The following is a 17,112-nucleotide window of genomic DNA, read 5'->3' as shown; positions in this document are numbered from 1 at the left end:
TCGGCAAGGGGCGGCATAGAAATGTTATAATAACAACAACAACAACAACAACAACAACAACAACAACAACAACATGGTGCCCACAGGCTCCTCCATTTGTGCTCATGAAGCTCCCCATTCCCCGTTTCCTTCAAAAATTCACTTTTGATTTTAAAAACCATGAAAACGTTAGTGTGACAACGTGACCAACTTATCTAAGCCCCCTACCAGGGAAAGGAATTCCAGGACCTTGGAGGCACAACTGAGAATGGCATTTTCAGGTCCTGCTGATGCGCAGATGGTGCTTATGGGAATGCCTTCCCAGTTCACGAACTCAAGAGCAGGGCTGGAACAGGGAGGTGACTGTTTAGATCCACAGGATGTTACGCTGCTTCACGCTCATTTCATGTTTCAGCGCTGTTTACACTGGACTTGCTTCGTGACAAATTATCTGTTCCCAGTTTCTTTTCATTTTTCTTTCAGGCTCCACCAGTTTCACTGTGGACTGGGGAGAAAAGCTGGCTTCGGTGCTCCACAGCATGACTCCTCGAGATCACGTGAGGAAGATGTCCATCCTTGGAGAACATGGAACCTTGGAAGACAAACATTTATACCGGTTAGCAAGCGGCATGGCAGCAGGCGGTAAGAAGGTGCCTGGGGCCCGGCGGGGAATGTTCAGACTGAGTGTTTCTGGGAGAAACAGCTGCCACCCTGTTCCACCTGATTAAAATGTTTGTACATTTAATTAGAACTAGGCCTTTCTTATCAATGAAATGTATCATGTGCGCATGTGCACACAAATCTATGCAAATACAGGCAATTCGTTTTTTAAAATTAAATGATTTAAGAAATCTAATACAAAAAAATTAGGTAACTCAAAAGCATGCAAATGCTTTAGGGATGGCAGTTAATCTCCTAAAGTATATTATTTCTCTGGCAGATGAATATTTTATAATCTCATTTTCCTTTGGACAATCAGGCTGGTATAAAGTAATGTCTGAGAAATGACTTATCAATGAAAGTCTTAGAAATTGGGAAGAAGGGAGTAATACTGTTTTGCTTCATTTTCAATGTAGATGCTATTCGTTTGTTTGCTTATATTTCAAGGCAGAACAATATGTTGAAACAATTTTAAAAAGAGGATTAAGAAAGGAACACTAAAAAAATCTCCAAAAGAATAAATTCAGCTATTTAAAAAGCAGTAAGAGCTGAGTGGAGCGGAAGCACACTACAAGCTAAGCAATGGAAGGCCTCTTTCTTATTTTATTTATTAATTAGATTTATATCCTGCTTGTTTTCCTTTTTACAAAGAACTTAAAATGGCTTCCATCATTCTCCTCCTCCAGCTCTCAATCTTATCCTCACAACAGCAAACCTGTGAGAGGCTGGGTTGAGTATCTGTGACTGGCCCAAAGTCACCCTGTTGGCTCCACGGCTGAAAAGGGATTAAAGTCCCAGACATGCTCTCTTAACCACCACACCACACTAATTGAATTTCTTCATGGAGAGAGGTCATGTTCATAGGTGGAGAACATGGATCAAGCCTTCCAGATATCCTTCCTCCAAGCCATTTTATGGCCTTACAGGCAAGAGCTGGCACCATGAATCTGGCTCAGAAACAAGAGCAAAATAAGTGGAATTGGGTGCAGGATCAGTCCAATATGGTCTATAGTGTACAACCAGAAAGCCAACATGCTCCAGCTTTCATCCCACCTGCCCCTTCTGCACACTTTTCAGGACCAGCCTCACATACAGTGTTTCATTAGTCTACATGGAAAGTGGGAGTTTGGCCAGATCAGTCTCCTCCAGGAATGGGTACAACTGGGGCATCGAAACTACATATTTACATAAAGATATACTCTTTGCATTAGAACTGCGACAGCGACAAGAGATGATCATGAGAAACCAGATGATGGCAGTAAACCCACAACTGATGGGAGCAGGACAACCAAGAATCCAGGGGATGCCCTCCCAGTTTGAGCCCCGGTTCATGGAAAGGTAATTTCATAACTAAAACCCAACCTTCGGTCTGCATATTGAGCACACAAGGAAAAGATATCCTCCAGCTGTCATATGGATTAAAAGAATGAGTAGATGAATATCCAGGGACTAAACTACAACATAATGTTACCATCTGGAACCAATGTTGGTGTAGATCTCTCTCTATATGCCAAATATTCAATATTTTGAAATAAATTAAGTATTACTGTGAATCAGTGATGTGTACTATGCATATATTCCACTATTGTTCAATGATGTGCAATATTGACATTACAGATGTAGATTGTCATATCACATATCTGAACATATACTGTGGTTTCTACCCAAAATAATATTAAGCACAATTAATCAATGCTTTTAAGCCATCTTACCTCTGGGTTGTACTGTACCCTCAATTTCAGAATAAGATCAAGGTCAATATTGTGATTTATGAGCTCTCTTCTCCATGTGAACACTGGCAATTGTTTGTGTAAAGCAGGCAGGAAAATGTTTTATGTATTGTAAGTAATCCTATGTTGTATTTCAGAAATGAAAAATTACAAATTTGTGGCTTAGCAACTATAAACAGTACAACTAATAGAAACCAATAAAGCACCCCACATTACAATTCCACAAAAACTAAAAAGTAGAAGAGCCGGAGAACAAAACAATAAAACAATAAAATGTCAGCCTAAATAATTCTTTTAGAAGAAGAATGAAGAAAGTAGGACCTTGGATAACTAGGTCAGGGGAGATGCTGTTCAGCAGGGGGCTAAAGCTGAAGTCTGTTGTAGGCTGACAAGGGATTAGCATTGTCCCTCCTGGAGTTGCTGTCTGGATTGTTGAAGAACTCTCACCTGATTTTGCAGTCCGAGATTTCTGCAGGGTTGGAGAGATGGCAGTTATTCTGGATTTTTATCCTTTGAACCAGATATTGGTAGGGCTGTGTCTTCCAGCAGGAAGGGCTCTGAATAGAGTCCTGACTGTCCTGTCTCTAAATAAGTAACTTGTGCTTTGTCCTTATCTCAATTTTCAATTGCTTGTTAGAAAATCCAAACATTGAGGTTCATGATGGTAGCACAGGTTCTCTGATCTATTTTGCCTATTAGTGTCCAAGAATCCCCTTTCTGGAACAAACTTGTAAAGTTTACATGTGGAACAGATCTACATCCCACCTGCCTTAAATAGATGTTTGTCTGCCATCCTAGAGATTTGTTACCTTCGACTGAGATACTGGCATCAGCAGATCCCAGGCAGATCCACATAGCTTCTCACCTTGGACCTTCAGCTCCACAGCACGCCAACATGCCAAATGTATTATCCAATCGTGTGTACCAAGGACCAGGTACGTGACAGAATTAAAGCACTGGATAGGAGTAGTGGGAAGCATTCCATTCATTTCTTCTAATTAAGCTAATAAATGTATTTTGAGTTGGAAAGCAGTTTGTTGTTCACTGATTAGGAGCTGGTCATGCATAACTCTAGCATGTGTAGAATATACTCAAGGCAGAACCTAACAGCAAGTCTGGAGCACATATGTTCTTCTCTGCTACACACACACCAACATACATGTATGCACACACACACACACACACACCATGAACATGAAGCTAAGTTTACACATGCAAATGCCCACATGAATAATCAAAACGCATATAATTTACCTGCCGAGGAAAAGAAATGCAAGGCTGACTTGTCTCATTCCAGAAATGAGCATTTCCACCTGTTTTGGATTACTTTAGAACTGCTAAATCTCTGCTGCACCGCAGTTGCTCCCACTGGCTCAAAGGCATAGCAGGATGTTGTAGTTAATGTGCCATCAAGACATCTCTGACTTGCCCTGTCTTTGACAGCCCTGCTCAGGCCTTGCAAGCTCAAGGAAGTGGCCTCCTTTAGGGAATTGATCCATCTCATAATTGTTCTTCCTCCTCCTGCTCCTCTTCCTCCTCTTCTGCCTTTGTCTTTTCGTAGCATTATTTTCTTCTCTAGTGAGCCTTGTCCTTTTATGATGCACTCAAAGTACAAGCACTTAAGTTTTGTCAGCTTTACTTCCAGGAAAAGTTCTGGCTTGATTTGATCTAAGACATACTTCTTCATCTTTCTGTTGATTCAGGGTATTCTCAAAGCTCTCCTCTAGCACCATGGTTGAAGAAAGAATTTAGTCAGCATGAGAGACTGTATGGTTATGCCACTTTCATGCAGTCTTGTAAAACATCCTGTTGAAGCTTTCAAATAGTAGCTTCTGCAGAAAAGTCCTAAGTGTGTTTATCAGCAGCAGATCCCAGTGAGTTCAGTGGGATTTAAATATACTTAGGATTGCTGCCTACCTGCAAAGCCCGGTTCCTATGGTGGTTGGGCAGTATTGTACCCATCAATTCGTTCTTTTTCTGATCTTCAGGGTTGAGTGCCAGAGTTTATGTGGCTGAAACTGCCCTATCCATATAAGAAGCGGGGATCCACAGACTTAGTGGAACCTCCAAATATGTAGAAGTGTAAAAAAATCTTTAGGGAAAAAAACCTTAAGGTGTTGCGGGAAGGTGTGATGAAGTGATCCGGAGGAAGGACCAGCCCGGCCCAATGAGGATGCAGCCTGCTCAGTCATTACAGAAGGCTAATTGATGGGTCAAAGCAGAAATATGGAACGTGATGTCCTAGGGGAGCATATGGCTAACTGCCCGAACAATAAACAGGAGAACGCCTTACTGCAACATTCTGTTGTTGATCCCATTGGAAGATACAAGGACAAGCCCATTACACACCAACAACCAATATATAACATGAGCCTGTAAGGAATGCAGGACTGTGTCAGTTTCAGTTTCTCATCTTCCTGATCGCTGATTCATTTCAGCCTCTTTCCATATCAGTTTTCAAATTAGGCACAAAAAGGGCCACAGAAATATTTCTACATGTTTGCATGTATCTTTTCTCCAATATGTGCATTTTGTACATACATTTCCTAGACTGTGTGCTTTTTGAAAACAATTTTCCCTAATATATGTTTCTGTCTATATTTTCCTTAATACAGTGGTACCTTGGCTCACGGATGTCTTGGTTCACGAACAAATTGGGTCATGAACAAAAATTACTGAAAAATTTTGACTAGGGTCACGAACACCACTTTGGGTGGCGACCAAGATCGCAGCCATCCCCCCCCCCCCCCCGTGTGGGGAGATGGCTACGATCGCAGTTGCTTTCGTGCAGGGAAGGCGTGCGTGATCAGAGGTGCAGGAAAGACGGGTGCAATCTTGGCCATCTCCCCCCTTCCCCAACCAGCACGATCGCAGCCATCTCCCCACCCCTGAGTGGGGAGATGGTTGCAATGGTGCTGGGGAGGGGGGGGATGGCCAAGATTGCTGCGATCTCTCCCTCCCCCAGCGCACTGTTTGCGCCCATCTCTTCCTTCCCCAGCGTGACCAGGATCACGCCTGTCTCTCCACCCCACCCTCCAGCATGCTGGGATGATAGGCGGGTGCCAGGATGACAGGTGCAAGCAGGGATGATGGATGCGATCTCTGTCGTGCTGGGGGGCGGGCGGGGAGATGGCCGCGCTTGTGCTTGGGGGGGGGGGGGGGGGGGGAGATGGCCATGTTCTTTCTTGTTGTCACTTGTCTTCACATTTTTCTGATTTAAAAAATGGTTACAGAACGGATTAACCTTATTTAAATTGAACCTTATAGGGAAATTTAACTTGGCTCATGACCAATTTGGGTCACGACCAGAGTCCTGGAATGGATTAAGTTCGTGAGCCAAGGTACCACTGTATATGTGCTTTTGCACACCCTTCTCATACATAAAACTGCGTAAGTTTGTAAAGAAATTCAGAATGAAGACATAAGAGGAAAAGGAAGACCAGCTATGAGATGAATTAATTCTGTAAAGGAAGCCATAGCCTTCATATTACAAGAGCTGAGCAGGGCTGTCAAGGCCAAGACATTCTGGATGGCTTTCATTCATACGATCACCCTAAGTTGGAGATGCCAGCACATAAAATCAATATCGTTGGCTGTGTGAAAGCAAGACAAAAAGGCTATGCTGCCACCTATGGATAAAAACACTGTATGCACCTTTTTCTTTCCAGCACTGTAGGAGGAAAGGAGCTGGGTTCAGAGTGGCCTACATCTCCATCATTGAGATGCAGACAAATACACAGCAAAGACATGCTAGCAATTCTTCACTAGCCACAGACAGATTCCAGAATACACATCTGGTTTTCCCTTATCGTGCATACAACATAACTTATAAATCCTATCCCCTCTTAGCAAGCATTCACATGTTCTCCAACATTTTCCAAATAGAATTAATTTCTGTGCTACAAAGTAGTTTCTTGTATGCCTAGGAGAAAAGTGGTGTGGGTATGACTTGTCTCTAGAATTTGGTGATAACATGCTCCATTAAATAATTTTATGCAATAATTTTCAAAATGTCCACCAGGGTAGGACCACATAACTGTTCATCAAGATACTGTGTATAAGATACTGCATTTTTAAAAATTATGCATTCGAAGTACTGGTAGCATAGTGGAGCCAGGGCTTACAGGGTCAATGTTCTAGGATTTCTTGATCAATAGGAGCAATGACATGGCCTGCCGGCCTTCTCAGCCTTCCCTGTTTTCTCTAAGCTTGGCTGTAATAAGCACAGCAGGTGGAGGAGCACCGATTCTCCTATTCTGTTGTGAGCCACACCTGTCGTAATGCCAAATATTCTTTTTTGTGGGGGGATTGATCCCTATATTATTACGCACCATCGAGTCTCTGACTTATGATGACCCTACAAATGAATGCCCTCCAAAATGTTTCCCGGACAGCCCTGCTTGGCCTAGAAGGGGCAACTAAGACACGTTAGTGTCACAAGACACCTGCTCCTGTTGGAAATTGTAACACTTGCAGCTGCCTGCCTGCCTGCCTAACCAAAAATTGTGGTTACGTGGGCTTCTACTGTGCACCTGTGCTTCAGAATTTGACAGTGCACCACTGTCAAGCCTTTCTGCTCTGTAAAATTGGATACTAGCAATAATATAATACATTTCCAATAGGTCTCTTGATCCTATGTGTTCTTACCTGGAAGTAAGCCCTTAGAGCCAAATGGGACTCAATGCTCAAGAGGCATGTACACAACTATGCTGTTAGCTGCCTCTCAATTTGTTGTGATGAGCATTAAAACGTGCATCGATCCACACGTACATGAGAGAAGAATTAAACTGCTCATCTTTAACTCTACCCTTTTTTTAGGATATAGTTTCCTCCAGCCAGAATCCATGGAAGCTGTAACCAGAAGGCAGGAATTGGTTCAGAAGCAAAATATTGCCAGGTAAAGTGAATGCAACACCTCCTGGAAGCCAGCATGGAAGTAAGAAGGCAAAAGGAAGAGCCTGCCTTGATTTCCCTGTTCCATTTCTTCACTGCTCTCTGACTAGACTGAATTAAGGCAGGAACACCAATAGCTTGGTTAACACCCATTAGGCTCGTTCTTAGAAACTCAGTTTTGACATGATTGTACTGACATGCATAGGTCAGACTGGGCTAAGAGACCTGATGAAGCAGGGATACTGTGCTTGTGAACCAGTGCCAGGTCCTGCTAAAGTGAGGGGCATGTTGCTCAGAGAGCAGCAATTGATGCTGGAGGAGAGCAGTGTGTGCCACTTGGCCTTCCCTGCAACACCTAAGCTAGCCTACTATCCTCAGGTAAGGCAGAAGATGCTGCTTCACCAATGGTCATGAAGGAAGATCCAGCTTCCCGAATCTGTACCTGGAACGGCAGGAAGCTTCTTGGCCTTGCCTCAGGCAGCAACTGTGTTGGTCAGGACCTGACGTAAGGTGCCGTGATCATATAGTTGTGGTGTTACCGCATGATGAGCTCACCAGCCATGGGAAGATGTTAAGCTGCCTTAAGGTTATTGCTCAATACAGTGCACTGTGCATGTGCTATGTAAAATATGTGTGAGGAGATGTGTGGGAGAATCCTGCCCGCTTTTGTCTTAGACTCTACCCACCACTGGCCTGCAGTGCCAGAAGACTGCCCAACATTGATCCTCCAGGTTCCCACCTTCTCCTGCACACTAACTGGCATTGGTTGTCCAGCCTTCCAGGCAGGGGTCTTTCCCAGATCTACCTGGAGGCTGGGGATGGAACCTGTGGCCTTCTGAATAGAGAGCATTTGAACTGCCACTGCACTAGGAGTCAGTGCTTCAGTAGCATGTTGCACTGGCTTCAACCTCTGCTTGCACGAAATGGGGGGAGTGGGTGTCTCAGGATTGCGTCTCCATTTGCTCCATTCCTGTGATGTCATGCTCTTTGCCTAGGATGGAGATGGAGATGAGTGCCATTTTTCAACAAAAGGAATTGGAGAAGGCGCATCGTAAAGGGCTGCTGGGGCTTGAAGGCCCCTTTCTGTACCACGGCATCCATGCTAGCCCAGTTGCTTTCCGAGGGAGACACAGGATCCCTGAAGGCCACCTTCCAAATGACTTATACATCCACCGCAGCACCCTTGATGAACCTCACAACAACACCATACTCATGGCCACGAGTCCCTATCCACCCATCAGCACTTTGCAAAGGGAGAGAGGCCGTCGGCCAGGCAGAAGAGCCGGGAACCAGAAAGCTGCCGACTGCAACGTCAACGGTATCAAGAGCCAAACTGAGGACAAGGGAATGGACCCTGCCTCTACAGCTCCCGACGTGGAGAAAGAGGATAAAAAAGAAGCAGAGGTGGAGATGCTGAGCAAGCACGAGCAAAACAAAGTCCATGCAGAGTCATCTACAGCAGTTGCCCAAAGTGGCAAGGAATATGGACGCGGCCTTAGAAAAGACTCAGGGGGCCACGAACTGCCCAGTGAAATGAACAGTTGCAGCAACGGCAATGAGAAAGACCCCCACACCTCCTGCTCGGCCTTCGACGAAAAATATGCGTACCCATCTGCATTCACCTTCTCTGCTCTGCCATATGGCTTCTCCATACCTAGCAATCCACTGCTACCTTCAGGTAAATTTACAGCTCCGCAATTTGACTGTTGCATTTCAGCTGTGTGAGATACACAAACTTTTTAAAAGGAAACAAAAGTGTCCCTCTCATTAACCTTGAAGTGCCACTGTAGAGCAAAGATAGTTCAAGAGGAGATTACAGTGCAAGGCCCATGAGTTAGAATTGATTCATTATTCTATTGCCAGAATCTTGAATCAGGATAAAGCCTGTTGTTGTTGTTTTAAAAAACACACTTATGTAGTACCAGGGTGTCCGTGTCATCAGCAACAGGTACACTATGAATTACCACTCTTCATAGTGTGATGACCACTTTTTGCATTTTCTTTCCTTCCGATTTCCCCTGTCCCCACCATCACATGGGCCACCACCCAGAGCATTCCATAATACTCTCTACCTGTGGACTATGGCCATGAACATTCATGCCAGAATCCGTTTGGTTAGTAGGCAAGGTTCTACTCTTCATGATTTTTAGAAAACTGTACGACTCTTTGGCTGCTCTGATGAAAACTTTTGAAGGAGTTAAACAATTTTTGACCAGGTGAGATGCATGGGATGAGGTCACGGACTGACGGAATAGGAGAAAAGAGGTTTGGTAGCCACTGCCTATCTGCTTTCAGGTACAATCAACAGCAAGGCCAGAAACTTGCTTGTTAAACATTGAGCTCAGTTGCTCAGGAATCCAAATTCTGCACCAGGCATCGTTTCTGTCTAGGATAGTCATGGATGTGTTCATGGAGGAGAAGGTTATCAGCAGCCAGTAGACTTGTTGGCTGTGTCCTGCCTCCACTATCAGAGGCCGTATGCCTGTACACAGGAATTGCTGAGGAGTTTAGATGAGCAGAACTCTTGCATCCATCCTGCCAGAGGGATCCTGAGGGCAGCAGGTTTGCCACCATCTGCATGCGTGCTGGACTGGCTGGAGCACTGGTCTGATCCAGCTGTTCTATTGCTAATTATTATTATTATTATTTAAATAGAGCACTAATACACATCACCATGACCAGGCGACCTGGGTCTGCTGTCCAGGTGCTCTCTGTTATAATTTAGTTGCTGTCCCTTCTTAGGGTCCTTTATCTTTCAAACAGCTTCAGACTATTGCTTGGCAGTCTTTCCAATAGGGAACAGCTTCTAATAAAGCCCTCCAAAGAGAGGACTATCCTTTGTAAAGCAGGACACATGCCACCCTAGCTGAATGTGAAATGCATATGCATGATGGAAAAACTACGGTGCAGTACAGAGCAATGTCAGGACCAAACGACACAGAGCTGGGAAGCTGTGTGCAGCACACCCAAGTGGCCACATTTAGCGTTCTGGGGTGCTAAGGCAGCAGGGCTCGGGAGATACCTGAAAGGTTGGCCGGGACAAAAGCAAAAGAGCAGGCAAGCATTATGCCTTTCTTTGGGGCAAATCGCCTCTGCTCCAGGAATCCTGGGAAGAGGAAAGCAGCGTAGGGGCTACTTTCCATGCAGCTAAGGTGCATCTAGCACCAAGCACAAAATAGAGATTCTAGACACACAGGTTAGTTTTAATAACCTTTTTCTTTCTTTGCCAGTGATTGAATGCAAAATAGAATTCATACCTATCCCCCTGTTTTTCTTTCATACCCTTAGCAGCTTCCAACCTGATCCTGAATGGGGAAGACCTGTCTTCCATGGAAGATATTCGCAAATGGACTGTCGAGGACGTATACAATTTCATCATCAGCCTGCCAGCATGTGCAGACTATGCACAGGTAGCCTTCAGTGCCGAAACTGACTTCACAGGTTGCAAGGGAGTGACTTTAAAAACAAGCAAACCCGAAAAGTTCAGGGGCGGTTTGGCCAGGTCTGTGGTGTGCAAGGGGCGAGCTAAAGCCACTGCTATCCAAAGCCTTGCCACCCATCGACAGCCAAAGTGGAAGGTGAAGGGAGCACCTGTGCCCAGCCCAGTGCCTCCAGTTTCACATGCTAGTTTATGGGCTGGCTTAGAGCCCTGCTCTGTTTGGGATCACGCTGGGGGGAGAAAGGAGCTTAGCACCCTGTGGATCTTCTCCTCCTGCCACAAATGCCTGTAAACTGCCTGTTTTCGGTTGCAAAACCACCCAAGCAGCACCAGAAGGGAAGTCGCAGTGGCAGAACCTTCAGCTACTGTTCCTGGGGCACCTCCACAGACAGACCTCCCTCTCTCTGTAGGAGGAGAGCAAAGTCAACTGCATGCAACAGCCGCTCCACCAGTATTCTAGGAGGGGCACGGGGTGGCTGCCTAAGCCCCATTGATTTCAGTGGGAGATAGTAGACTATTTCTTTAACTCTCCCATTTAAAATAATGGGATTTAATGAGCCTACCTCTGGCTGGATTGTTGCCCTACATTTTCATATAATTTGCATTAAAATTAAATTTTTAAAAACTATGTGGGAATACGTGCCCCAGAATAAGTGTTTCAGTAGCGCCAAGAAAAGCTAAAGCCATATTTAAATAGGCCCAGTGAATGGTCCATGCATTCTAGTGCTGCATCCAAACCAGATACAGATCAGTTTAAGCACTTGAGTGGGAACCCCTTGTGCGAACAGCATTAACGGCTTAAGGAACAATTACAGTTCAAAAATTAAGACAAGCTGCACTGGGGACCCAGGAGATCCAGGTTCTAGTCCCCACTTAGCTATGAGCCCACCAGGAGACTTTTGGCCAGTCCCTGCCTCACAGGGTGGTTGTTATGAGGATAAAATAGAGAGGAGAAGTTAATACTATGCCTCGTGTTGCTTGCAAGAGGAAGAAAAGCAAGGTATAAGTGCAATATAATAACATCATGGTCTTCTAAGAAATATTCAGTGCTGAGTAATACAGCAACTTCTGTCTTAAAAGACTGGTAATTTTATACAGTCTCATTACCAGTATTTGCAATTTGCTTAGCCCCCTTACAAGACTAAGGGAATGGTCCTATGGCCCCTAGATATTTTTGTAGAGGGGCATAGGATACTTCCAATTCCCAGCTCCAATCTCAAATCCGGGAATCAGTTCTCTGGTCCTCATCCCCGTCCCTCACTCCCTCTCAGGTAGGGTGGGAAAAAACTGCCAGCTGCTCTCTGAGGTCAAAAACAGACCTTCAATGTGTGGGGAGGGGAAAGGAAGGAGTCTGGGGCAGCCAGGAGCTGAGCTATTCTGAAACTCCTCCAGGCTCCTTCCCTTTGAGATGCTTTATCTAGATGGCTGAACACTGCTGTCTCATGAAAAGGCATTGCTGGAAGAGCAAGGAGACAGAGATTGTCTCTGCCACTTCTTCCCAGGAACTGCTGGGAACAGCCAAAAATACACCCCTGCCCTTAACCTGTTAAATTCAGGAGACGGTGACAACTGCCAGCGCAAACCCAAAACATTAAGTCTCTGGAGAAACAGCAGAAGAGGGACAGTGACTCTGCCTTCAGGGACCCAGGGACCCCCCCACTCCAAAACAAGTGGGGGTGGTCTGACCCCCTGAGGGCCCCCTCCACTGCACCCTTAAAATAGGATGTTGGACTAGATAGCCTTGACCTGCCGTTGTTCTTCTTGCGTTCTTATGTCTGCATTTGTGAAGGCGTAACTTCTCTGTAAGTATCAGCAGAAAGACCAACATGTGTTGTGGGCAAAAGATGTCTCCACCTCTAAAACATAGTTCAGTTACGGGGTCTATCTCTTTAGCCCATTTCTGAAAGGAATACAATTCAGTTTTACTCAGTTCTCCTCAACTCATTAGAACTCATTGTTGCTACCCTCTCTTTGTTTTGCTGCCACAATTTGAAAATGTTGAACAGTGTTTTTAAACCAACAATGTGATTTGTTTGTTTGTTTCATAAGATATTTAAAGATCATGCCATTGATGGGGAAACCTTACCGCTACTCACAGAAGAACATCTTTTAGACACAATGGGATTAAAACTTGGACCTGCGTTAAAGATTCGCTCTCAGGTATTGTGAACAGGGACAGAGCCATTTAAATTATTGACCGAAGGTGCAAGATTTACAAACTTTCTCACTGTGAGTTTATCACAAACTGAGCTTTAGGGGGCACTGTCTCCCTGGTCCTTAGCAAGGTATCTGTTGCATTGTAGATTCAAAATGCAGTCCACTGTCTAAAATCAGATATAGGCGTCCTACAACGGTTTGGTTACTATGGGGATTTCAGAAATGGACATACATTAGGTTTTTAGGGTGTAGCAGAGAACAGATTCTATGCTCTGCAGTCTCCAAAACAGCATTTTGGCTGTGAATATCTAACTCAGAGACTGAAACATCAGAGATAATACTTTGTAAAGCCAAAGATGGAATAGAGTTCAGTACAGATGCATTTCTGTGTTTGTCATAAGCTATAAAAAAACTCAAACTATGATACATAAAATGGCTAATAAGAACCCGTATTTTATGAATTATTGCTGTGGGCAAAAGAGAGGTTAACCAGAATCACTTGACATTACAACAGTCGTGTAGGTCACAACACGAGATTCAGAAAACATTAAAGCAGAAATGGCTGCGTTGAATAATATGCCTAAACATCTGTTTTTCTGTTAGCAAAAATCTTTGGAGGATTTGACTGATTTTCGGGAACAGAAATGAATTCCTACTGTATATAGGGCATTATAAAAAAGAATGAATTTATACTCAGTTTGCCCTGTGCCACAAAAAGAGAGATGGGCATTGTAGTGTTGGCTACATTCTGCTCAATCAAAAGTAATTGAGTTGAATGAGATAATCTTCTTAATAAGGCCAGAAATGGAAAACGGCAGCCCGTGGTGCCATTGTATTACTACCCACTTGGACCATATTTTATTTATTTATTTAAAACATTTCTATGCCACCCCCATCGCAAGAAAGCCTCGGGGCGGCTCACAACAAAAACAAACAAACGCATATAAAAATTATACAATAAAAATATTAAAACCTGGTGCATCTCGGCTTAAAAATTTTTTTTTGTTAAAAAACCTACATAGTAAATTAACAATTAAAATAAGTTTGAAATAAAAAGGTCTTAGCCTGGCGTCGAAAAACAAATAACGACGGTGCCAGGCGGACCTCTCTGGGGAGCGCATTCCATAGATGGGGCGCCACCGCAGAGAAAGCCCTCCTCCAGGTACTCACCCTCCTAATATCATTCACAGAGGGTTCCCGGAGAAGGGCATCTGTTGCTGATCTCAAGGGGCGGGAGGGCATATATGGACGCAAGCATTCCTTTAGATACCCAGGGCCCAAGCCGTTGAGGGCTTTATAGGTCATAACCAAGACCTTGAATTGGGCCTGGACTTCAATCGGGAGCCAGTGGAGCTGACGGAGAACTGGGGTTATATGAGAACAACGCCCAGTCCCCGTCAGCAGCCTGGCAGCTCGGTTCTGCACCAATTGAAGTATCTGGACCATCTTCAAGGGTAGCCCCACGTACAGCGCATTGCAGAAATCTAATCGGGAAGTTACCAACGTGTGTGTCACTGTCGCCAGGCAATCGTTGTCCAGGAAGAGACGCAGCTCCAGGAAGGGACTTTTAACCATGCAATGATGGTTAAAAGTATCAGAGATACGAATTCCAATTTGCTGAAATGTACTTTACTGTGGGGGTGGGGGGGTGGGGGAGTCCCAAAAGAAACCATGGTGATTGTACTACTTAGACTAAACTGTGATACCAAGTTGGATGGTGAACTTGAAAAGCATCTGTTGCAGTAATGGCACAATCCTATGGTGTCCCAACATTAACTGGGAGGTCATAGGATTATTTTGAGTCCCAGTTCTGAGACTGTGTGATCTTGGAACTGGGATCCCAAAGGCCCAGACTCTGCCCCACCCCACTCTGCCTTGCAGACGGCATGGAAAGAACCTCACTCGCTGTCCCCACCACAGGGGACCTCAGAGAAGGTAAAAGGAGACACGCTTGTGGGATGGGAAGGAGACCGAAGCCCAGGACTTACATCACTTCCTAGGAGCTCCCCAGTCCCTTTCCTTCAAAGTGTGTTTTTGCACATTAGAGTCTATTTTCAGACATCAAAGGGTGTTTAATGCACTAATTAAAGGGTATAGGCATAATTCAATTCCTATGGCCTTTATATTGGTCTTGGTTCTCAAAAAATGCTGCAGAGTACACAAGGAGATCCTTCGGATCACCTTGGGGAGCTTAATTTGAAAAACACAAGAACAATTTTTGAACCTCCCTACATATTGGTACTATACTGAGTTTAGAAAAGAAAATTTTATATCAACATTTTCAAATTGGGTAAAATATGCTTGCCTCCATACAACTTTAACAAATACAGTGACTCTGATACAGCATGCAGTAATTTTAATCGATTGCCCTAAAGGCACTGAACTAGCTGTGAAACTCTGGAAAGAAAACCCAAGTAAATTAGTTAAACAAACCCCTCCAACAAAAAACCCTAAAATCCATTGAAGGGGTGCATTATCATTTATAAACTATTACCCTGCTGTTTGCAGTTCAATAGGACAGAGCATTGTTATGCAGATTGTTAAGTTTTAAATTATCTGTACTAACTGGAACCTGAAATCCATTATTATGCTGATTATAACCTCCTATGGAAAACATTCAGTCAAGCAAAGGTCTTTCATATGAAACATTTGCCTTGCCTGAGGCAGTTTTGCCTGGGGTGACAAAATGACCCCACAAAACAGCCAATGCTATTTTTTTAAAGTAAGATGAAGGTTAAATTTGGCAGTACATGCAACTGACTTTGTTTTTTAAAGTAGTTACTCTAACCACTTATCTTTTTAAAGGTATCCCGGCGCCTGGGCAATGTGTTCTACATGATGAATCTTCCTCTGTCGGTGCCCACTCCCTCTGTCACCAGCAAGCCTTCTGATCCTGCCCTAGATATTCCATCTCCACTTCATTGCAACAATACTGGTGATGTTCTGGCCAGTCCTTGCTCCCAGGAACCTGAAACTTCAAAAACTGTTGTGCAAGTAGTGGCTGAAAGCAGGGAAAATGCACCTGATGTTGCTGAAGCTCAGACTGATTTCCAGATTCTCGGCTATCCCAAAAACTGAAACTGCTCATCCAGTAGAACTGGAGCTGCAACAAAGGACACCTGTGGGTCTCTAGAAGACATGTAAAATTTGGAGATGTGAAATGACTTTGGTACAATTTATCACATTCTTTCTTAAAAAATAACACATACATCTGTGCAATTACAAAATATAATTTTTTTAGTAAATATGAATACAGAAAAACATTCACTGAGGGGAGAGAGGACTGTGAGGAAAGTTGTTATACTTGAAGATGAGGAGAGATTCTGATGTCCTCCACAATACATATCTCTAGCTATTTTGTTGGATTGGGGATGCAGTGGGGGAGAGAAACATGAAAAGAAAGTCTGTGTACATTCCTCTTGCTGCATGTAGACACCACACAACTAAACAATCTTCAGAGCATAAGGTTAAACAGTTCAAGTTATATATCTGAGAACATTGCTCTATTCCTGGAACACTCCCACGCATGCATGTTGTGGGGAGGCAATTTTCACCAATTTTCCCATTGTCCATTGATTTCTCCCAAAATCTGTACCAATGTGGGAGGCTACAGCAAAAAGAGATAATTGACAAAAATCTGCTTTCCACCCCCACATGAGTAGGAGGTTCTGGTGGACTCTGCAAACAGAAGGTCCCTTCCGTGAAATGGGAAGGGTCCTTCTATTTGCAGAAGGGCTGTGCTGAATTAAACTCATTACCAATCAATCATTCCATTATTTTTAGCTTATATTCTGATTACATCATTAAAAATATCCAGTGAAACTCATAACTCATCTGATGCATGACATTCTGTAAGCCGCCCTGAGGCTTTGGCGAATGGGGCGTCCTAGAAATTTTCTAAATAAATAAATAGAATAACCCTAAATTTGTTCACAGTAACCACACAGTTCCCTCTAGAATTCATTATCTAAATTAATACTTAGCTTTCAAACATCTAGCATGTTCATCTCCATGATGCTTCTTTATTCCATCAGAAATGCTATTTCCAAAAGTACATCCTTAATAAACCAAATATTCATAAGGCTGTAGCCTAGCCTGGCAGATTAGTTAATGAATATGAAGGACACCTAGCATTTGGTGAAAAATGCACGGGCTTTATTGAAGAATTTGCAGCTCCAGCACAGAATTTGGGTTTTGTTTTGGCACAATGCATTAAGTACCCTGATCATCAAGGTCAAATACAGCAGGAAAGAT

At 43.8% G+C, this 17,112-nt stretch overlaps 1 protein-coding gene across 1 annotated transcript; it reads left to right on the top strand.

Annotated features, from left to right (window-relative positions):
* The first annotated feature begins 32 nt into the window (after window positions 1-32).
* Window positions 33-15,936, top strand: SAMD7 (sterile alpha motif domain containing 7). Its single transcript, XM_044434659.1, has 8 exons — window positions 33-621; window positions 1,851-1,977; window positions 3,168-3,304; window positions 7,188-7,266; window positions 8,258-8,940; window positions 10,551-10,672; window positions 12,751-12,861; window positions 15,664-15,936. The coding sequence occupies exons 1-8, from the start codon at window positions 519-521 to the stop codon at window positions 15,934-15,936; spliced, it is 1,635 nt and encodes a 544-aa protein (XP_044290594.1). The 5' UTR covers window positions 33-518.
* Window positions 15,937-17,112: the final 1,176 nt, after the last annotated feature.

Source organism: Varanus komodoensis, unplaced genomic scaffold (genome assembly GCF_004798865.1).
Source record: "Varanus komodoensis strain SLA01 unplaced genomic scaffold, ASM479886v1 scaffold28, whole genome shotgun sequence".
Classification (NCBI taxonomy): domain Eukaryota; kingdom Metazoa; phylum Chordata; class Lepidosauria; order Squamata; family Varanidae; genus Varanus; species Varanus komodoensis.
Note: the sequence above shows the minus strand (reverse complement) of the source record. Positions and strands in the feature narration are given on the sequence as shown.